Raw genomic sequence first — 23,729 nt, 5'->3', positions numbered from 1 at the left:
TTAATTTATTTAAATAATTTATATATATTTTCTTTAACTAGAACGTGCATTTTTAGGTTCAATGCGGAGGATGCCAAACACAGCAATTCCTACTTTCCTACATATGTAGATGGCAGATTCCGAGGTACAGGTTCCGCTTAGAGGTACGCCGACAATATCGCAAGAGTCGTAAGAACTGCTATAGCAAGCGTTCGCCGCAGTGTGGTAGTTTCTGAGCTTTACGAGTGCATACGGTGTAAATTGGCACTAAAGGCTTATTGCTGCACGACGTCAGAAGTTTTGGTATGTCAGAGCGTTACAATAATGTCGATGACGCCGGTGTGGCAACTACTGAGGAGCTTTATTATCTTGGTGACAAATTATAAGCATCAGCTTTATAATTTGTCACGAAACCTCCGCCAAATAAATAAATGAATAAATAAATAAATAAATATAATTTGTACAGCCGAATTTAGACGTCGCTAAGCTGTAGAAACAAGCTTTGTGGCAAAATATTCAGTGCTGTTGGATATATTTGGATATATTGGATATATATAGCCCGGCAATTTCTTTGTGTTCGGGAGGTCTGTATTTACATTAGAAGCAACAAACAAAAAATAAGAAAGAAAAGGTCCCTGGGCTCATTGAACCGAAGGAGGCAGAAAATGATTGTGTCCTGTGGACAGCAAATTCGAGGGTGTGTAAGGAGAGTGTCAATGTTGGCAGTGAAGTTCATCGATCGCGTGTAGGCACTGTTCCACGACATTTCAGTTTCGCCTATTATTTCCAATAGCGAACCAATATGATAAAAAAAATGTTGCGGGAAGGCATTCCCTAGACGGCACATTAGGATTTTAGGACCAAATCTTCTGGTGGGGCCAGGTGACGAGCACTTATAGATTCAAGCTCTCCATATCGCGCAAGCTAGGACACATCCGAATGCTTTACTCAACCGAGAGAAATGCCACCTTCCTATGTTGTAGCGGCCGTCTGATATTTTCTTTAGATCTCGCCAATTTCGCGAGCTGCTTCAAGAGCGCTTAATTTTGCGTTTCGCAGAAATATGGGCTGATGCCTGACCGCCGCAGCATTCGTTCTTTAGCTGACTTGTACCGTCGTAAAAAAAAAAACAGGGGTGGGGGGGCATGGAACCCTTGCGTCACTCCTTATCTTGTAGTCCATTGGCCGTCACGTTCTTCTCATCGATCCTCTTTTTGATGTCGCGAAGTCGCTTCAGCAGTGGTTCGTAACTTCCGTACGCCACACCCATAATCCATGAGAGTACTCTCCAGGAATTGATCTGCGCCTGGACCGCGTCCTCGTACTTTGCGTAGTTTTCGGCGAAGTACTTGAGGACCTTCTGCGTGAGGGCCGGTGGCGTAGGAGGCTCGGTTCTTTCCTGTAGACAGTCTTCGAGCGTGTCGCATACGGCCACCCTAATCGCGTGGTGGCGCATGCTCTCCATAGCACCGTCGGCCAGGAAGGACTGTATGGAGACGAGCAGGCTGCCGATGCTCAGCGCGGCACTCCAACTTGGTCCATCAGGAGCCGTGCCTAGTAGGCTGAGGCAGATGTGCTCACCGTAGATGTGCGAGTTGAAGGATACTTTTCCTGCGCCAGTCAGGAAACGCACACGAGGTGGCCGCATCGGGTAGTCGGGCGGGCACTTCAACTGCAAGCGGAAGAGGCCACCTTCGAGTGGCGTGCCCCAGGGTCCCACGACGATGGCGTGCAGCACGCTCATGTCGCTCTCTTCCGGGACGACGAACACTCCCGGCGGGGGGTCAGCGTGGAACTCCACCAGGTCCCGCTGCACCCTCTGCAGGCACTGTGGCGTTGGCTGCTCGTTCTTAACGGCGTCCCAGTAATTTTGCGTTGCGCGATCCATTTTCGTCAAACTTTCTCGACGACGACGACTCTTGAGCAGATGTCGATGGCCCGAAGGTCCTCAACGGCAACGGTCATTGATAATGATGGGTTGTAAACACGTATATGGTATGTACCCACTTCAGGAAATGCGCATGGATTTGTGTGTTTGGCTAGAAACATTATTCATAACTACAGCAATGAAACAAATGGGTGAGGAAACTGTTTTGGGGAAGAAAATATTCTATTTTTTTATTTCTTCAATACTAACGCGTTACTCACGGCAGATAATGGCAAGAAAGACATTTACATAGTGCCGCGTAACCGGCGGAAGGTACCGACTACGTGGTCACCGAATTGATGCGAAGATCGAAGGGTACTTAAATACCGTCATCTACTGATTCGCGGTACTCGCTTACTTGCAGATAGAAATTGCGAAGTCAACTTTCAGTCCTGGTCGACGTTAAAGACCATTTCCGCTGAAGCTTTGGGTCACCGCGCCGTTCGCAATTTACTCGCCAAGCAGTGGTTTGTAAAGCGAGTGTACCCGTTATATTGAAGATGATCCGGGCCTTCGCAAACGTTTTGATACTTCTATGTCCGAAAATAGCGAGGTGAAATACATATTGAAGTACATCACCGGAGACATTACTGACATGTTGATCGCGTAGAGTAAGCGTATACCGAAGCAGAGTTCATGATTTTATGGGAAAGTTACGACGAAATGATGAGGCAGCGCGAGATGGCATACCGTCTATCATGTGGGAGTTAACGAAGCCCTCTCTGCCGTGGCCGTCTTCTCTGATCACATCTCCTGCTGACATAAACCGAAGAATTCGCGCGGGGACAAGTCACACGTCAGCTTTCTCTGATACTCCTCGCATAGCTTCTCTAACAGCAGGCGCTGACGCAACCGCCCCCTGCACAGCTCGCCCCGATGTTCCGGCAGGTTATTGAAGAGCAATTTCCTGAGGCCTTACCAATGGCGCATCAGCAGTACCTTGTTTCCGCTCCACTCGCAGAATCCGTCACCGCGCAGCCTCGTCGCCGACCGTTATTTTCGATTCATCCAGGGCCGCTTCCACCCGTTCGCCATCCTGTTAATCTACCTGTTCCTTCCTTTGTAAATCCTTGGCCTGCACAAGACAACAGGCCCATATGTTTTACCTGTGGTATACCGGGACATGTTGCACGACGTTGTCGCCGCCACATCCTGCAACCTGACGGCTTTGTCAAGATACCTCGCCACGCCGACGTGCAACCTCTCCACGACGCTTATCCAGTCGGCAGTCCAGCAGGCCACTCATTGAGTAACATATACTTGCACGTCGTTGACACTAACCGCGTCGCCGCTCGTTGTCTACCATGCGTCGGCGTCCGTCACTCACGCAAGAGGGAGACGCGACGCCGCAGTTCAGGAGGCAAGAACTGCGTCGCCATCGTTGTATAGAAGTCCTCCATTGTCGCCTGCGAACGTTGTCTCTTTTAATGTTGACGGCGTCCATATTGTTGCGCTAATTGGTAATGGATCAGCCATGTCTGTACGGAACGAACGCCTGTCTCCCTCTCTAGGAAAAAGTTAGGAAGCCGCTTTCTGGGTTTTCTCACACCGGAATAGCTCGCAATACCACCGTGCTTGTCTGCCGTCGTTCCCATATTCTGCGGCGGTGTCTGCCGAATGGTCTGGCCTTTTTACTCCTTCGGAACTCTTCATGACCCGCAAAGATATTCCGGTCCTGGGTGCGACACTTGATATTTTAGCCATAACTGTCTCCAAACCGTTTCGCCAAGCAGAAATGGCCTCCTGCGCTTAGCCGTGTGCAGCACCTAGGTGATATCATTATTGCAATAAGTGGCTCTTACGTTAAGTGTTGTGCAGAATACTGGACCAGTTGGACAATCGTCCACTATTAGAATTCAAAGCTCCCTCAGAACATTCACGCTAAAGGCCCAACTTGCGTTGTTAAGGTTCCTGCGGTCTGCGGGCTTCACGATAGACTGTAAGAATGCCGCCCCTACCGCTCTGTAATAGAAGCGTTTTCCACGTGCTCGTCTCTATTTCTTTCTATCTACCCCTTCCGCTCTCTTTCTCTTTTTATCCCTCTTAACCCTTCCCCCCGTGCAGGGTAACCCGCCGGAACTGCCCCTGGTTATCCTCCCTGCCTTTGTATGCATCCCTTTCTCTCCGTCTCAATAAGTGGCTGACAAGATGTGAGGAGCACGCTCAAGTGGAGGATTCCCAAGGGGCCAAGCCAGTGCAGTCAAAGATAGATAATCGGATTTGGAGGGTGGTGGGGCGGCGTCTCCGATTGTTCCGCTGCCCCTTCTCCCCTTGTCGTAATTGGTCGAAAATTGCGGTGGCACGGAATGGAAGATTAAGAATACTGCTAAAATGGATCCTGGTATGCGTACCGAAAGGACTGGTTTACCTTTAACTGCCGCAATAAATGTTTTATTATACGCAAATAAATGCACGCTCACCCGTTGGTGCGAGTAGTCAGCACTTGAGCGATCGGTCGCCAGCCATCTTTTGTTCCTTCCGGAAAAAGGGGATGTCTCTGGCTAATAAAAAAAGCTGTTGGGGTGGCATATTAATTCCTCTTGAACACGTACACGTTGCTTTGACGCGATGAGTTGTGGTGGTTATGTGACTTTGCGGGACAGACAGACAGCGTGGACGCTACTCGAAAATCTTTTGACGAATATCAGACGCCTAACGGTCAAAAAGCGTCGAATAAGAAATATATTTTTTCCTTTGTACTGCGCAGTCACACATACTTAGCGGTCGGAAATCTGTTTGACCAATCGTGAAGGGCTGATTGCAGTATTGTGGTGGTTTGAAAAAGTTTATATTCTCACAATATCCAACGGCGTCTCCCGGTCTTTGGAGCCAATACGTAAGTCAGGCCCACGAGATGTCACTTTGTAAAAGCTGGTTAGCGTCTCCAGGTACCATCACAGATTATTTTACAATATGTTTTTATTCTTTTTACTGTGAGGAAAAAGCTTGTGCCGCGCAGTGCAATCGTACGCATAGCATAAACCTCTTATTAAATTACGCTCGAAGGAAAAAAAAACGTACCATCCATGGCATATCTACATAATAAAATAAGGGCATGCGTCGCCGCTACCGGCAACCACCCTCAATCCTTTACGTTTTCGTTTATGCGCTAGGTCGTATAATGAAAGCGCTTATTTGTTTATTTTATTGAAGTGCCCACAATTTATGTATATTCCTGCGGCCGGAGAAAAAAACACCGACGATTTGGTTACTTCCTGATGCGACATTTGAGCGCCGCTCTATACGTGTTTTCATTTCGCGATATTGTGGTTGGCGCGGACAATCTGTCTTTGTGGTCTTTTGATCGGTCTCTCAAGTGTTCGAGGGGAAAACGAAGACAACGACGCTGCTAGCGGTCGCATGTTACCTCGGCTCTTACATTTTTTTTGGTGCCTACCCGATGGCTTCAAGAGCCATGATTTCCTGCCTGGACCTATGTGTGTGTTGTCTGCACTTTTTGACAGTTTTTTTAGCAACTCCGACGTCCCTTACGCGAGCCGCAGCCATTTTATGCGAAGCATAATACTAGAGCTCAAACCAGCTCCTCAGGCGCGGTGGTGTCGCCTTCAACACCACGTGACACCGTGACGTCACGACAGAGGAGAAACGGGGCTCCAACTCGTGCCGTCGCTCGCGGCGTCGCCTCCCGCATCGGACGCGGTGAGCGTCGAGCAACGCAGCGTTCGGCGCGACAACGAAATGTGCGCCTGAGCAAGCGCTGCACGCCTGAGCCGACGCCGACGACACCGGCTTTTCTGCGACACGAGCTCCTTAACGCTGTCGCGTTAAAATAAACGCTAGTATGCTTCGCATCCTGGGCTTAACCTTAGCTAAGCCACAGCCATTTTTTACGGCTCTCGGCTCATCGTCTCGCTGCTAGGCCTAACTCCGCCTAGCATGAGCGCAGGAACGGAGCGCGACGCCGCTGGCGTCGATGGCGCGCGCACCAGGTGCGAGATCCACGATAACCTCTCAAGACAGCGTCAGCATCCTTCGCCACCAGTACACCCCCAAGTGGCTCATAGTACTCAATCAAGAGCGGAGCCGAAGCCCCCGCCGCTGCCGCGCAGGGATTATATTATCATCCTAAGAGTTCGCGGGGGCCTTAGCTGCGCTTGAATCCATGCATGCATCCTCACAAAAGTCATCCTCAAGGCTGCGGGGCTCCCCTCCCCATCTCCTACCGCACTGTTTCTGACCGAATTCGAGTCAACATCGTCAAGAATACCGTTCTAATCACCACACCAGCCACGGGTCGTGCAGATCTCTACCACAACATCCAGTGTCTGCAATTCAATGGTAGCCCTTATGAAGTCGCCACCAATGTCCTGATGCCATGGACAACTCCAGAGGACGCATTCACTTGCCCCCAGATTACTCGGAAGACGACATCGCCTCTCCTCCGCAAAGGCAAACCAACATTGGCTATTGGGAGTGCACGACGCCTGGGCAATACTGAAACGATCATAGTCATATTCCAAGGCAAAATCATCCCTTTCTACCTCTACTACGACGGCTGTGCACTTCGATGCCGCCCCTTCAGGCAGAAGGTAGAAGCCTGCACCCGATGCCGCGGGATTGGTCACAGCCAAGGCGTCAGCACTAACGCCACCTACACATTCTGCCCCAAGTGTGGAATGAAAGACGCACCCATGGACCACGAATGTCACCCCATCTGTGTTGAGTGTAACGGAAACCATCAAACCGGCTCCTTACTGGGCAAACAACATATTCACTTAAGATATAAATTCATATATCGAATTTATCTGGGTTACATGTTCTGGCCGTTGCAGGTTACATAATAGCGATATGTCTTATTGGTGCAGAGTTACGGATTTTTAAACATTGCGATTCTGTACTTTTCTTTTTTTTTGAACTTTCAGGTTTTCGGGATTGTCTGTAACAAATACCAAACCACAAATAAAGGTTATGTTTGCCATATTCAGTACCCTTTAACTTTGTCCCTGAAATGCCATACATTTGATTAAAATTGGCCCATGGGTCGTCATAGAAGTACATTTCTGCGTTTTACGTGTATTTCAATAGCCGGCGTTGAAGTTGGGCCCGAGGTAACGATTCCTCTTAATAAGCACTTGGATTTCTTTAGTGCCGTAATACTGGCCCAGCCTTTCTAGCACTAAATGTCTGTGAGATCAGGTTGTTCTGATCTAAAATGATTTAGCACTGCACTTCTGTTGTAATAACTGGCCAGCAGAAATGAAGACTGCAATTCCGCTATACCGCCCGAGGTCATTTAAGTACTTTTGGTCATTCCAGTTAGCTTTAGCTAGTAAATATTGAAGTGATGCTTCGTTGCTATGAATTAAGCTTGTGGAAACAAGCATAAATTGTGCTGAATTATTGCGGGTATTGTGACGTTGGCAGGGCTCCCAAGGGTTTCAATCATTTCGACGCGAAAAACAAAAGAGGACCGGGGAGAATATGATTGTCAGAAGATCACAAGGCCGGACTCATGACGTCACGCGAGCCCTCGGCTCAAGTATGAAGAGAAGGCAGGGAAAGAAAGTTTTCTGTGGACGCTATTGTCGAGGCTATTGGAGGGAGGGGGACAATGTTGACCATGAAGCTCACCTACTGGTAGCATTGTTGACACTATACTACTATCTTGGCCCTCCCGTCTAACAGTGAATAAATCAAAAACATTGATGCTGTGAAACGCTCCCTTAGAAAGTGGTTTAGAACTTCCAGCATATTGCCGAAATTTCTGATGGAGCCCGTTGATGAGCCCTTTGATAGATCCGAGCCCCGCACACACTGCAACTAAGGCCATATCCAAACGCTTTATTTCAATTGTGCGAACCACCACATTCATATATGTCGTAGCCGCCGCCTAAATTATGTCAAAAGCCTCGCCAATGTCTGCAGCAGCTGCTGAGTCCTTAAAGCTGCGTTTCGGGAACGTAAATTTGGAGACAAGAATCGACAGCGAGTTCTTTTTAGAGCGAAAGCTGTGTTTGAGTAACCTACCTTAGCTTTTTCGGCGTCTAACTTAGCGGTCGGAGTTAGCGGTTTCTAACGAACCCATACACAATGGGTTTCATTGCTTGCTTTGTGTATGACCACGTACGGGTGCACTGCTGCGGCGCAGATGCTGAAATGCGGAATAGATTAGAAAGCTCGCCGTGAAATATAGTGTGACGTCAAGGTTATCGCAGTGTATACGCAGCAGTAGAATCGGCGCTAAAATCAGCTGTGTTATCGATGTGGCGGACACGTATGGTTCGTACAGCCGAAGAACAACATGCGTGCGAGGAGTGCCTGAGGGAACAGCATCGAGGATGTAAACGGCGCCGGTGCGAAACGACCACCGACGAAGAATGTTCCCGCGATGCTGAACGAAAACGAGAATCGCGAGCCCGGGCACCTCCGAATGAGCGACCACACCAGACTCGCAACCCAAAAAAGAAAAATACACCCATTCCACTCTAAGAAGATGGAATGGCAGAGAAAGCACTTAGCTTTTTGTTTGAGAACTTTGACTTTCGTCAGCTTTCGCTGCCATTCCATGTTTACAGAATGAAATGGTTGTCATTTCTCATGCCACCGCGCTCCACGTTCCCGGGCATAGGGAGAAGCGATCATCTCGTGGCTCCTTCTTTTGTTCTCCGGTGGTCGTCCCATTCCTTTCGTCGACCCTCCTTTTGATAGCGCAAAGTGGCTTCAGAAGTGGCTTCATGGGTGTGGCACTGTATGCCACACCCATAATCCAAGAGAGTGTTCACGATAAAATGATTTGCGCCTTGACTTCGTCCTCGCACTTGGCGTAGTTCTCGGCGAAATACATGAGCATCTTCTTTGTCAGAGCCGGCTCCATCGGAGGCGATGCTGTTTCCTGCGGACATTCATCCTGCGTCTGGCACGCAGCGACCCCGCTCATGTTGTGGTGCATGTTCTCATAGCACCGTCGGTCAGGAAGGACTGTATGGAGATGAGCAGGCTGCCGATCTTCACCATCGAGCTCTAGCCGGGTCCATTAGGAGCCGTGCCTAGAAGGCTGAGGCAGATGGACTCGCCGAGGATGTGCCAATCGAACACCACCTTGCCCGCGCCCATCGAGAAGCGCTCGCGAGGCGGCTGCATCGTGTAGTCGCGCGGGCATTTCAACGGCAGTAGGAAGGGGGTACCTTAGAGAAGCGTGCGCCAGGAATCCGCGATGATTCCGTGTAGCACGCTCGTGCGGGTCTCTTCCGGGGTGGCTAACATTCCTGGAGGAGGGTCGCCCTGGAGTCCCGCTAGGTCACGCTGCATCCTCTGCAGGCATTAGCGGCGTCCCAAGAATTTCGCACTAGGCGAGCCGTTTCTGTCGAGCTTTCACGGCGGCGAGGACGTTTGGGCAGATGTTGATGACCTTAGCTTTTCAACTGATGTGTCGATTGACGATGATGGTCATAAGAAGTTGGAAAGCTAAACATGGCACGTACCCATAATGGGGGACGTGCGTTGAATAGGTTGGTTGCGTGAAGCATAACAAGTACTTAGCAAATACATAACACAAAAATGTTACGACTGGGATAAAAATAATTTATTCATTTATATATCTATTAGAACTCTTCAGATCATCCGAGATAACAAAAGAAGACACGTGCAAAGTGTGGTGGAAGTAACGGAAAGGGCAGAGTACATGGTCATAGTCTAGGGATATTTTAGTGCGGCCCAAGGACCTGCTGGAGCTGAAAAGGCTGCGAGCTCATCCAGTCATTCCCCCGTGCATGCGCTACGAATAGCTACGCAGTTGAATACGAATCGTGTAGTGTTGTATAGTCGTGGCGATGTCCGTGGTTCCGTGCTCCGCTCGTACGCCCATAGGAGACACCTGTCTACTGAGAACAGTTGTCGTCTTCACAATACCCACGCACGCGGGCATTCATGGGGTCCTCGTACGTCTGTTATATCGAGTATGTAGAGCGCGCGCTCCGCAAATGTCCTTCCGCAAACCTTACAGACTTGTAGCATCGGCTCGCACCTGGCCAGCATCTCCTAGTTTTTATTGAGCGCGCGTTTCCTTCACGAATGCTATCTGAGGCTGCGTATTGCCATTTACTTTATTGTGTAGAACACAATTTTTTTCGCACCCCAGGTTTCCGCATATCAGACTTCGACCGCTGCGGGTAGCGCATTCATACTGCATCGTGCCGTCACGATCGGACGAGGGCAGTGTGTTTTGAGGGACTAGTGCGACGGCGCGTTGTCTTTAGATTAATGCAAAACGTGTGTAATCTCAGATCATCCGCTGGACCTCGGGCGGTGCGAGGTTGCGACGTCGGAGGTTGCGCGCTCCCAGGCAAGTGAGCGATCGCAATGAGCTAGACGTTGCCGCATTCGAGAGAAAAAAAAATGGTCGTTCTATGCTCCCGTTGATATCTGTTTTACTTTTGAGCGGCCGCGGCTAAGTCCGGGAGTGGAGGTCCTGACAGTATATTGAGAATTTGGAAACTTTACGAGTGGCGTTTATTTCATCTACACTTTGTGCGACGTTTGCGGTCGCACTGAACAATACTATATGCGATGAATGAAGGAGTGCCGCTGCGCATCCCTTCGAAACCCTTTCGGAGTAATTTTACCGTGGTTCTTTGGGCTTTCCTCTCTCGTGCATCAACTGTGCGATGCTCAACAATGTCTATTCGGCGAGTCACCGACGCGAAACTAAATAAGAGAACTACTCAGGAAATTAAGTTTAAACGCTCAGGCAGTGCATGTGCTGCTTTCGAGTGATGAATCCCATAACTGAAATTTTGAAGACTCATTCGGCAGTGTGTACCTGTGACACCAGACTGGCAATAGTCAATTATAGCAGGAACGGGGGAAGGTGCCTGATGACGGTGTCACTCGGCAATCGAAGTTCGTATACGCGCAATCCGATAGAGTACAAACCATGTGATATCCATAGAAACAAAATTCTGCAGAAACCATCTCATCATTGCTGCCCGTGTTATAGCAACTAACATTAGAAAATCAGCTCACAGGGCGTATGAAAGTTCATGAAAGGGAAAATTTGTGATCCACCTGACTGCAGCACAAAGCTATGAAGGAAGCCCACACGGGTTTCTCAGAAACCTTCGTAGCTGAATAAAACTTTCTGCAAACAGCAATTTAGGCCGCTTTAGATGTAGCTGTAGACGCAGTTTGCCGAATTGTGACATCGTTATCTATTTGTGCGGTACAGAATTGTAAACTTGACGCGTTATGACGATGGCAGACGGCGCTAATGTTTTGTCCTTGTCTACTGAGCTGCGTGAATTACAGACCGCTTTCGAAGGCAAAGATCCTGGAACCTTGGTTGAAGCATTCTTGCGTTCACAAGGCCGCAAAACCCTATTGTAATTTTTGAAGTTGACTGGACTGTAGGAATGCTTGTGACTGAACGAAGAGTCATTTGCGCGTATGTTCTTATTTAGCTGCCTCTTTATCATTGCGTTAGCACCAGAAGTGTCAAGGCGGTAAAAGTTTATGTATGTATGTATGTATGTATGTATGTATGTATGTATGTATGTATGTATGTATGTATGTATGTATGTATGTATGTATGTATGTATGTATGTATGTATGTATGTATGTATGTATGTATGTATGTATGTATGTATGTATGTATGTATGTATGTATGTATGTATGTATGTATGTATGTATGTATGTATGTACGTACGTACGTACGTGTGTATGTATGTATGTATGTATGTATGTATGTATGTATGTATGTATGTATGTATGTATGTATGTATGTATGTATGTATGTATGTATGTATGTATGTATGTATGTATGTATGTATGTATGTATGTAACTGTTCCTTCATCCACTTTCATTTCCATTAATTTATCGTTTCTTTATTTCATTTGTTAAGCACAAGTAATATCCCCTATGTTGTCCTTGGTGTCAGTGTTTGTTGACTTCATATGATATGACTAATAAAATCGCCCCCCCCCCTGGCCCCTTTCTTCTCGTTTATGACATAACGAGGGTCTCAAATCCAGCAACAATGATGCCTTCAGATAGCATGTGTGGGCTTATTTACCGGTTGCCTTCACCCAAACAGATCACGTTCTTGTGACGCCTGCGGCAGAAAGGATGCAGCACATCTGCCGCCAAGGTTCGTGAGTGGTGGTGCTGGCTAACACTCCCAGTGTTCTAGAAAACATAAATACCCAAGAAAGTGGATGGGGAAACGATGCCGCGGTAGTTCATTTGGTAGAGCATCACAGGCGAAATGCTAAGGTTGTAAGATCGTTCGCCATCTGCGGCGAGTTGGTTTTTTCATTCACTTTCATTTCCATTATATTTATGGTTTATTTCATTTATTAAGCACGAGTAATTTCCCCTATGTTGTCCTTGTTGGCTTCTTATGCTAGGAAAGATTCGATGGAGGCTTGTAAAGATCGCTCGCTAAAATACTCATCTTATTAAAAATAAATCGATTCCTCACTAAGACAGCACGTGGTTGAGCAGTAGAATCAAAACCAAATGCTGCGCCAATCAGCACCACCGGCGTAACGCGCGGGTCCTAATCCGAAATCGGAAGTGTGGTTCACGTTTCCTAGGAAACCGCTAGGTGAGATGTTGTCAACGAGGCCGTGGGGTTCTACAGGAGCGTCCTATAGCCTGTAGCAATCGGACATGTTCTAATCGTCGACCGCCAATGGAGCCAATAACGCTACAAGTGCTGCACAGATGCTACTCTACTTAACCTGCGTAGTATTTCTGGTTACTTACGCAAATTGTTTTCGATATTTCGCTGATTCTCAAGACCTTGCAAAAGATTATCTTACCATGAAATGTAGCTAAACACGGCGCATGCGTCTTTTATCGCGACACCTCTGTAACTAACATGAGAGAAACAGGTACGATTAGTCTAGTAGAAATAAATGAAATTTAGGCAGACACAAGACTGCTTACGTGCGGGAATGCGAAAACGTAGGATCCTTTTGGTGATATTTTTATTTCCGCGCGTTCCTTTGGCGTGGAAGCTCTCACCTGCGTTCGAACTGCACCTCTGTAAGGACAAATCAAAACGCGCCAAGCGACTCAACGCGCTCGCTTGCCCTTTAGGAGTTCATAACTCGAAGGACCGCTCAGCGGCGTTTAATTGGGCATTATTGCTTGTATTGCGATATCAATTATATTGTTACGGGGAGAATTTCACGCCGCACCTCCATCAAAATGATGCTACGGGGAGTATTTAACCGACAGCAGTAAACGGCTAGCAATCGGATAGTCAAGACTGGACACGTCGCACAGGTTTTAGCCGGTCGTTCTTTCTGTACATCCACAGAAATCGAAGCAAAAGCAATAGGCTATACAGCCTGACAGAGGCTTTTGCTTCGAGATACAGTTCAGCAAGCATGCAGGCATAAGCAGACAAAAGATAATCATTGAACAATCTAAATTGTTCATGACATAATGTTCACTCCAGGCGCATTTGTGCTCTCGCCGTCACGATAATGTTTCTTGACGGTGAGCAAGGAAGGAAAGTGGGGAGGAAACGCTCCGTCTTCCATCGCGCGCAAGGCATCGTGGGTAGGAGTGGAGGGGGGTGTTCTACTCTGGCGGCTGCGGCGCATGGCACGCCAGTGCGCGGCCACCAGGCTCCTGACACCTGTTGTGCGGCGGTTTTTCGCACTTACGCTGACGGTAAGCGAACGCATTTTTGTAGCTAAGGCAAAATAAAGCTTGGAAGGCGAAGTGCGCTTCCACCGCCACTGACTTTGTATTGATGCACGCGTAAAGAAGCCACGCCGTATATTTATAGGAGCAGCAGCAGAGGCTATCAGCATATTGCAAGCAGATGGCGGAACACCTTACATATCCGTCCGTCCTATTACTTCGCAGTCGTGGGATACCCCGGCTGAAATATCAGCTCGTGACAATAGCCTTGCATTGGGAGACTGCTCTAGAATTCCACTTCTCTCTTGCTTCCAGACTAACTTTCGTGCACCTGCGTTGCTGGCACACAATGAATCCATTCCTGAGGTCATATTGCTTATTTTAGGCTTCGACAGTTTTGAATGTATCCCGCGTGTACAAAACGACGTTCAGAACCTATGTGAGCGGGAGTGTTTGCGTAATCCTGTCAATGCTCCTGTGCTTCCGTGTGTCCATGTGTGTGCGCGTGCGTGCGTGCGTGCGTATGTATGTATGTATGTATGTATGTATGTATGTATGTATGTATGTATGTATGTATGTATGTATGTATCAGGGGCGTAGCCAGGGGGGGGGGGCTTATGGGGCTTCAGCCCCCCCCGAAATTTTTTCGTGCTGTCATGTGCCGCCGACCAAAACAACTCCCGGCGCCAGAAATCATGCTCGATTTTGTCTAGAATGTCATTAATTCACGCCCGAAAAGACATTTTAGCGCGAACATTGCTAAATCGGGCTGGATTTCGGGGCAACGCCCACGCATAGGGAGTCACATATCGTAACGCAAGGAGCCCCACCGGGCAGGGGCGTAGCCAGGGGGGGGGGGCTTATGGGGCTTCAGCCCCCCCCCCGAAATTTTTTCGTGCTGTCATGTGCCGCCGACCAAAACAACTCCCGGCGCCAGAAATCATGCTCGATTTTGTCTAGAATGTCATTAATTCACGCCCGAAAAGACATTTTAGCGCGAACATTGCTAAATCGGGCTGGATTTCGGGGCAACGCCCACGCATAGGGAGTCACATATCGTAACGCAAGGAGCCCCACCGGGCACAAAATTTCAAGGACGTTTTGAAGGCGAGCGGGGTCGTCTCGGCATCTCGCGGAGGCCGCGGAATCTACGGAGCGCTTGGATTTCAATTCTGAAACGTTGTGGGTGTGAAGTTCTCATAACATTTTGATGCGAAAGGTCCATTGACATTTTCAAAGTCGTGCTTTAGATTTTCTATTCCGGAACTTTTTGGGTTTAATGCTGTTGTAAACATTTGACGCCAAAGGTGCATCGACTTTTCTAAAGTCGTACATCGGGCCATACAACGAGACAAGCCAAATCAACATACTATCAGACAAGTTGACAAAGCACGAAGCGAGGTCCCATGAGAGAAAGCGTTCTGGTGATTCATTTGTGCCATCAGGTCACAGAAAAGAATATAAACATTTTGTTTTTTCACCTGCGCCAAAGCATCCATGTCAAGACACTAAAGCCGCCATTGTAACTAAGTTCTTATTTATTTTTCTACCTAGACTTTTATTCGCGAGGATATATTGAGCCTCTTTCTCCTTTCTTTCTCATTCTTTTTTTTTTGTTCTCGCAACCCGCGGGCTGCCGATCCAGCCAGAGCGCATGCGTTTTTCTCGTGCTGCATCGATAACCGCGCGGCGCACTTGGATGCGCGTTTGTTTTTCTCTGGCCGACTGCATTTTCGCCTAGCAGAGTTTTGGACGCTTACCGGCTAGCAGACGAGAAAAAGAAACAATGCATAGTCGCTCGCCGCCAGCACTGCGGGGACTCGATGGATTGCAACGCGTTCGCATGAGCGCAACCTCTCCGGAAAATTTTGTCTCGCCGGTGTAGGATACCGAGCAGTACGCGTATGGTTTTCTGTGGACCAAGCTTCACACGTTTTCTTCGATAATCGTTCGGTAGCCACACTAGGTGCCCAAAGTAGGCATTCGATTGTACCCAACATGCTTTCCTTTGCGTTATACTATTTCGCTGCCCCCCGCCCACAAAAAAAGAAGAAGACATTACTGCGGCGCAGCGAATTTTCGCATGGTGAAAGTTCGATTTTGTTACTTCTTTTGCAAAAAGTAATGGGCGACGGGACGCTTCAGTTGCCGGATACTATTTTATTATTGCGATAGCAGCTCTATGAAGACTCCAGGCGCATTCCTGTCATTGCCCTCATGTTGCGTATAAATAAAGGCCAAGGGCGATAACATTGTGACCGCGCTCCGCATGCTCTATGTGCGAGTGAAAGCGTGCGGGGGGGAAGGGGAGGTGGCGAGCCGACGATGGTGGCTGAGTCTTGTGTGCGCAAGGGAGAAAAGCGGGAAGGAAGCGCGCCGCCTTCCGTCGCACGCGATACATTTTGGGAGTGGAGGGAAGGGGAGGGGGAGGTGCTGTGATCTGTGAATCTGTGGTTGCGCAACCTGCTTATTTGCCTTGTTCGACGCATTATATATAGTGACTTTTTCTTAGGTACGTAGATTTATTGGTGACTTATGCGTATATTTAAATATCTTGTTGCGAGGTTTCGTGCATATGCGCAGTGAACATTGTTTCCAGTGACAATTTTTTGCCCTGTGTCAAGCTGTATCTTCACATTTGTGTATTCCATTGTATCTTCGCATTTCTAATGAACGAAGGCGAGTCAAATGAAAGTGAGACAACCCGCCCGGTGCAATAATGGTTCGGTTCATTATTTTCGAGGCATGCGCGTAGCACATACGCATCTCATTTACAAGTGACATGCAGAGGTGAGGTTAAATGTTCTTTAATGCTCTCATACACGGGGTTTAACATGGTTGCGTGACATTATGGACACTTCAAAAGTTTAACAGCTTGGTGTCGTGAGGTTTTTGACAAATGAAGATGTTTCCCAAAAAGAAATTATTCGCCGTATGGCTGCCGTATGCGTTGAACATTGCGTTTCATTGGCCACTAAGAAGCGTTGTAACAAACTGTTCAAAGAAGCACATGAAAGTTACAAAGACGATCCATGGCCGGGCCAAAGCCACCGTGCAATCACCCCCAACACAATTGAAAAGGCCGTGGTTGCTCAGTGGCTATGGTGTTCGGCTGCTGAGCACGCGGTCGCGTGATCAAATCCTGGTCACAGCGGCTGTATTTCGATGGAGGCGAAATGCGAAAAACCCGTGTACTTAGATTTAGGTGCACGTCAACGAACCCCAGATGAGGGTGACGACTTTTTGTCTGTAATTGTGACCGGGGATGACTCATGGTGCCGCTACTACTAGCCTGAAACACTACGGCAAATCTTACAGTGGAAACATTTGAATTCACCGCTCCCAAGGAAAACAAAGGCCGACAGTTATGCCGAAAAAGCGTTGACTTCTTTTTAGATCGTTAGGGGCCACTATTGATCGAATTTTCTAAACCTGGAGAGACTCTAAATCGTTTCAGATATTGTGAAAGATCGGATCGGCTGCGTGTCGCAATTAAGAACAAACGACGTGGAAAATTGAGCATCGCAGACATCTTGCTTCACGACATTGCCCGTTCCCACGTCGCTGATGTGGTTAATACAAAACTGGCAAAGTTCAAGCGGGAAACGCTGCAACATCCCTCATGCAGCCCAAACCTGTTGCCTTGCGTCTTCCACATTTGGTAAAATTTGAAGAAACTGCTCAAGGGAACCAGATTCGTGTCGAAAGATGACCTGTAGTCATTTACAGATTTTTGAGGCAGCAACCCAAGGAGTTTTATGAGACGGGAATTACGCGACTTGTTTGTAGAACAAGTGTCTAAATACTCATGGTGACTACTTTTAAATAAAATACCCCGTTTGTCATATATTCTAATTGGCTCACTTTCATTTGACTCGCCCTCGTATATGTTGCAGAACTCCTGCTTTTTATATGTGCTCTCTGTTGCGACTGTAATTTCGGAGCAATTACTCGCAATGAACAACCGGTGCCAGCTGCTCCTGCGCAATACATTCTAACAAAGGAAAGCGTCATTGAGATTTTCCCCTGGTCGTTGCATATGTACAAAAATGTAAACAAGGTTGTTGAATGACAGACAGACATATATATATATATATATATATATTTATATATATATATATATATTGATCCCTCGACTAATATTAGAAGGAGCAGGCCGAGCTGCAAAGTGAGCCCCCCCCGAACGAAATTTCTGGCTACGCCACTGGTATGTATGTATGTATGTATGTATGTATGTATGTATGTATGTATGTATGTATGTATGTATGTATGTATGTATGTATGTATGTATGTATGTATGTATGTATGTATGTATGTATGTATGTATGTATGTATGCATGCATGCATGCATGCATGCATGCATGCATGCATGTATGTATGTATGTATGTATGTATGTATGTATGTATGTATGTATGTATGTATGTATGTATGTATGTATGTATGTATGTATGTATGTATGTATGTATGTATGTATGTATGTATGTATGTATGTATGTATGTATGTATGTATGTATGTATGTATGTATGTATGTATGTATGTATGTACGCGTACATATATACGTATATCAGTTGCATTTAGCTCGTTGAGGAAGCAGACATTGTATAGAGTGAGCTCCTGAACAACACTTTACAACGCGATTGAAATCTTCCATATGGGGCCTCAAAAAAACGCGACCTAATGCTGACGCATTTGCCTCCCATTTACGGCTAAGTCGCCACAAATTTCTTTTTACTATTTAGTTTTACAGTTTTAGTCATTCTTTATGTAGGAAAGCATCGTTGATGGCCTGAAGCAAGAACCTCGTCGCATAAGTAGGTAGATAATAACTTCTTTGAAATTCGCCCATTAAAATGTCGTAACGTAGTAGAAGGGAAAGCTGCAGAATTACTTCAGTATATCCATCACTTCGGAATATCTATTACTGCATGTACTGGACTACGTGCCTTCATAGGCATTTGAAGGGGAATTTCACTTACTTCGTTATGTCCAAATATTTCGTTATATCCCGTTTCGTTATAAAGGTAGCCTGTATGAGCGAACGAACCTCATCAAATTCGGTGCAGTGGATCCTCGAGCAAAACGATTTGCCCATTCCGATGAATTTATCTAGGAGCTTGGGAGGTAAAGCTTCCTTTTAAAGCACATGCTGAAAGACAACTTGAACAGCTTTATCGTTGGCCTATCAGTGTCGCGTGATACCACGGCCTTTGAGATCAAATGGTGCGTGCCGCGTGCCCCTGCGAAATCTCGGATGCCGTGCTGATACAGCATGGCATCCGAAATGCCATCCGAGGAAGTTCCAGCATGTCACGGAGAGTCCTTCGTAGCGCTCTTTGCGTCTTCGGGACGATAGGATGAAAGAGCTAAAGGGTCACCGTCTATGCTACACCGAACGATACAAGGAGGACTTCCGACGACGACAGCAAAGAAAACAAAACAAAACCAAAAGACAGCAGCGCCAACAACGACAACGCAATCCTCATGATACTTGATGACAGCAAACGTAGCGAAATGGTCTTGCGGTGTTTCCTTTGCTCCATCAAGGTTCAATGAGACTCGATCTGCTACCAAAGCTGTGCGGTAAGAAAACGAGAGCGAACGTTTCGTCCTTTCGTGCTTCCGTTCTCGGCGAAATCGAATTACTCGCTCAGCTTGGCTCATCTGCAACGCACCACGTGACGGGGGACCTAAGCGATGTCTTACTCGGCTCTCAAACACGGGTTTAACGGTGCAGGCACGATCTAGAACTAATGGAAAACGCGACGTAACCGAGTTAGCCGAAGACGCTCCCGGCCACCGTGCTCCACGCAACGACGACGACAGCCGGGGTCGAGTGTCAGCGATGGTCGTGAAAACAGCGTAATTGCCTCTTCCGTAAAAAAGAAAAGACAAAGAAATACGAGGCAATTGCTTCTGTACAACAGGCTACTGGAAGCACGGCGACCTCCAATACATCTGCGCATAGGAGCGATTACGAGAACGGCAGCACTACTGGCTTTGATGAGAAAATGAAGATTTGGCTTGGCCGCCGGAGTGGCACACTGCGCCACGTGTGCCGGTACAGAGATCACGTGACACGCATGCCGTCAACACATACATACGCAGCTGGAGCAATCTTCGCTGACACTAAGGTGAAAACAACATCGAGCTTTGGACTTCTTTGTTTTTTGTGTGTGTTTATTTAGTGGCACGAGCATCGAGTGACACTCTAGTTTCTTGCGCAGCACTTCCCGTTCGCCTGCTGAGACGACCGGGGAGGAAATTTAATATAACTCAGAAAAAAATAGAAAAAAAAGCAGTGCAGTCCAAAGTTTATGAATTTCGTTGTAGATATGATATCAGAACATAAGCTTTGTGGCAAGATGAGTTACTGAAGTGTCTGGAATAATTAGGATTAATTAGGAATCCGTGAGACGACCGGAGACAACATTCAGAATAGATCAAATAAGAAAAAAATTATAGGACAGAACAAAATTCATGGGTTTCATTAGATAGTTTATTACATGCATAGGTGGCAACCCGCTCGCAGGCGTAAGCAGTTATAAATATCTGTGTGTAATCGTAACACCGAATCTAAGGTGCAATGATCAGATATCAGAACTTGTGAATAGGGCCATGCGGAAACTTGGTTACTTACGAAGAACCCTGCAACAGTGCACACACGAGAGTAACTAATTGCACATAAACCTTTAGTTCACCATGTAATAGAATATGGATCAATTGTTTGGAATCCCCGCACTCGAGGCTACATAAACAACCTATAATCTGCCAAAAAGAAAGTGGCTGGGCCTGTATACCGTTCATATAGTTGGCGTACTTCTGCGAATGCTCATGTAAAAAAAAAAAGAAGGTCTAGATTCTTTAGAAAAGCGATGCCAATGTGACCGATTGACGTACATGCACTTGATATTGAACGGCAAACATGGTATACGCAAACCCACATGCATGGAGCCAGTGTCCCGATGAACTATGCGATTGCATTATAATAAAAAAAAATTAAAGGAATATTCCTGTCGTACTAAAACATCCACAAATGCTTTCATTCCGAGGACCATTCTTGAATGGAACCAACTACCATCCAGCATATTGGAATGCCTAAGGTACATTTGTGCAAGCGCTTCTGGTATATTAATTTTTGCAATCACTTGCAATCGTCAGTGCTTCAAACGCTGCGCGTGTGGTTTAATTCTTTTTTCTTTTGACAGAACGTTGTAGCAGGTGTTTCCGTAAGTGCGTTTTTTAACTTCTTGTCACTTTGTGTAACACGCTTGTCGTCTCTTGATTTCTTTTATGCATGGACACTTTGTTCTGCTTTGTTTCTTTATGTCACCCATTCCTGCTTACAGCCTCATCTGGAGGCAGTAGTGTATAAATAAATAAGTAAATAAATAAATAAATAAATAAATAAATAGAAATATTAGGAAAAGCCGTCATATCCTACACCCTGTGGGAATCGATGTTATTCGAAGAATTGTGCTGGGAGCCTACTGAGCTAATGAAATGACCATCACATAGGCGGCTGTTTCATGACACGTATGTCTTGACATTCCTGTCATGACCTCTAATTTATGTTCGTCATGCACTCTTCTCAAATTATGCCAATTTCTGTGTATACCAAGACGTAGGTGGCTGTTCCACCACCTACATGATAGGCTTGCCGTAGCATTCATATCATGACCTATGCTCTACTTTCGTCATACTCTCTTGTCGTACCATGCCAATTTTGGTACATACAAAGTTTACGAAACGACCATGACAGCACCACGAAGTAGACGGCTATTTCATGACCTACGTGACACACATGTGATTATCTTCACGTTATGACAAATCATTTGTGTTCGTCATGCACTTTTGTCATGCCATGTTCATTTCGGCACATACCAAGTTAATGTTACGACCATGAGACCCCAATACGTTGGCGGCAAAGTGGCAAATGTTCACCAAGAAATACTTCGCATTTAAATATTAGAAATCACTGACACGACCACAGACGAAATTCAAAATAAATCAGAAAAATGTAGAAGAAATAGTACAGCACTAACTTCATGGGTTTCATTATAGATATGATATCAGAGTATGAGTTTAGTTACAAGTTGAGATACTCAAGTGTCTGTAATAGTTTGCATTAAATAGAAATCACTGTTTACCGCTCACCAAAGCGCAAAATTGTAGACTTTAGAGCTCGCCACGTGAGCAAGACTTTCGCGAAATTCCTGGGAACTTGGAAGTAGAAAGCGGAAGTAATGACGTCATGATAGTGTCACATGTCTTCAAAGAGGACTGGCGACGTTTAATGATGGCAGCTGATTCCTGAAAAACACGGCAGTGGGACCTGGCTATCGAGCGGGCGGGGTAGCACGTGCCCTGCTTCCTTCTTCTCCTTCCTGCCTCTTCTCTTCCACTCTGGCAAGAGAAGAGCACTGCAGGTGGCAATATTTAACGGGGTCACTAATGGAAAACAGTTACCTTATCACAAAGCGCTACCCGGGCATCATCGACATTATCGTGATGTTCTGACATTGCAAACCTTCCTGACGTCGTGCAGCAATAAGCCTTTAGCTTGGTTACGTTGGTCATGAAATGCAAACAATAGAGCCTTGTGCGAGTCTCCTAGTTGTACTCGCCTGTGGAAGCTGCAGCGATCACTGGACGGAACCAAAAAAACAGTCATGACGTCATGAGGCAGTCACCTCCTGTGTAAGGTAGCAAAACATGCTTTATGTGTATACATAATGAAAGTAAACTTTATTGTTGCTCTACGAAGGCTTCTGTTTGTGAACAGTGCGGGTCACTCTTGATTTCCTTCTGCTCTCGCGCCACCATGGAGACAGCCGCCTCGCAGGCTGGGCCTATAAAGACGTGCTCGTACTTTACGACAGGGTTGGTGAAGGCCGCCTCACAATGCCCCAATGTGGGACCTTAGAGGCTCAAGGCTTTACAGAAACACGGCTTAAAATGTAACACTGTCACAGCGTCGTTTGTACGAAGAACACAAAACGGGAGAACAGACAACCACGAGAATCGGAGAATGCATAATACTCCTCACATCATGCTCCTGCATGGAGCTTTTGAGGTTATTGTAAATAAATAAATAAATAAATAAATAAATATAGTTCACCTAGCCGAATTGACACGCCGCTAAGCTATAGAAAGAAGCATTGAGGTAAATTATTCAGGACCATTGGATATAAATGGATGTATTGGATATATATGGCCCGGTAATTTGTGTTCGGCAGGTCTGTATTTACACTAGAAGCAAAAAAAAATGAGCACTTATAGATGAAGCTCTTCATTTCACGCAAGCTACAACACACCCGAATGCTTTACTCAACCACGAGAAACGCCGCCTTCCTATGTTGCAGCGGCCGTCTAATATTTGCTTAAGATTTCGCCAATTTCGCGAGCTGCTTCAAGAGTCCCTAATTTTGCGTTTCACGGAAATATGGGCAGATGCCGGACCGACGCAGTGTTCGTTCTTCAGCTGACGTGTTCCGCAATACAAAAAAGCAAAACAAAAGAGGTACATGGAACCGTTGAGTCAATCCTTATTTTGTAGTCTGATGGCCGTCACGTTCCTATCGTCGATCTTCTTCTTGATGTCGCTAAGTCGCTTCAGCAGCGGTTCGTAACTGCCGTACGCCATACCCAAAATCCGCGAAAGTAGACCCCAGGAATTGATCTGCGGCTGAACCGCGCCCTCGTACTTTGCGTAGTTGTCCGCAAAATACCCGAGAACCTTCTGCTTGAGCGCCGGTGGCATACACTGTAAGCAAAAGTTAGCCGACATTGGGGTTTTTGCGGCTCATGAGCTTTGAAGACTACCTTGCACCAGAAAATTACTCTGGCATGAGGCAGTAAAATGCGTTACATTACATCGTTTTACTACCATCTCTGGGAAACGTAGTAAAAGGATGTCATGAGCCGGCTTTACGACGTACAGAGTTTTAGATCACGTGACCAAAAACCATCTATTGAGAGTTTAAAACCACGTGATCTGGAACCAACCTGAAGGTCACGTGATTAAATACTACCACTTTACTCCCCAACGTTGCAAGCTCCGCCCAATCCGGTTAAGCCTACGCTCGGTGACAGGCACGGCCGCGGCAGGAATGGCAAAGATCGATGCCGTGGCGGTGCATCCACCACCGGAACGGCAGAACGTTGGAAACTTGGAACGTATGTATACTACATACGTCGCGTAAGAGG

At 46.7% G+C, this 23,729-nt stretch overlaps 1 protein-coding gene across 1 annotated transcript; it reads right to left on the bottom strand.

The window, feature by feature from the left end:
- Window positions 1-1,138: 1,138 nt before the first annotated feature.
- LOC135897451 (ubiquitin-conjugating enzyme E2 Z-like) lies at window positions 1,139-1,867 on the bottom strand. Its single transcript, XM_065426060.2, has one exon. The coding sequence runs from the start codon at window positions 1,865-1,867 to the stop codon at window positions 1,139-1,141; it is 729 nt and encodes a 242-aa protein (XP_065282132.1).
- Between the last annotated feature and the right edge of the window lie 21,862 nt (window positions 1,868-23,729).

The sequence above is a fragment of the Dermacentor albipictus genome, chromosome 2 (genome assembly GCF_038994185.2).
Source record: "Dermacentor albipictus isolate Rhodes 1998 colony chromosome 2, USDA_Dalb.pri_finalv2, whole genome shotgun sequence".
In the NCBI taxonomy this organism is placed as follows: Eukaryota; Metazoa; Arthropoda; class Arachnida; order Ixodida; family Ixodidae; genus Dermacentor; species Dermacentor albipictus.
Note: the sequence above shows the minus strand (reverse complement) of the source record. Positions and strands in the feature narration are given on the sequence as shown.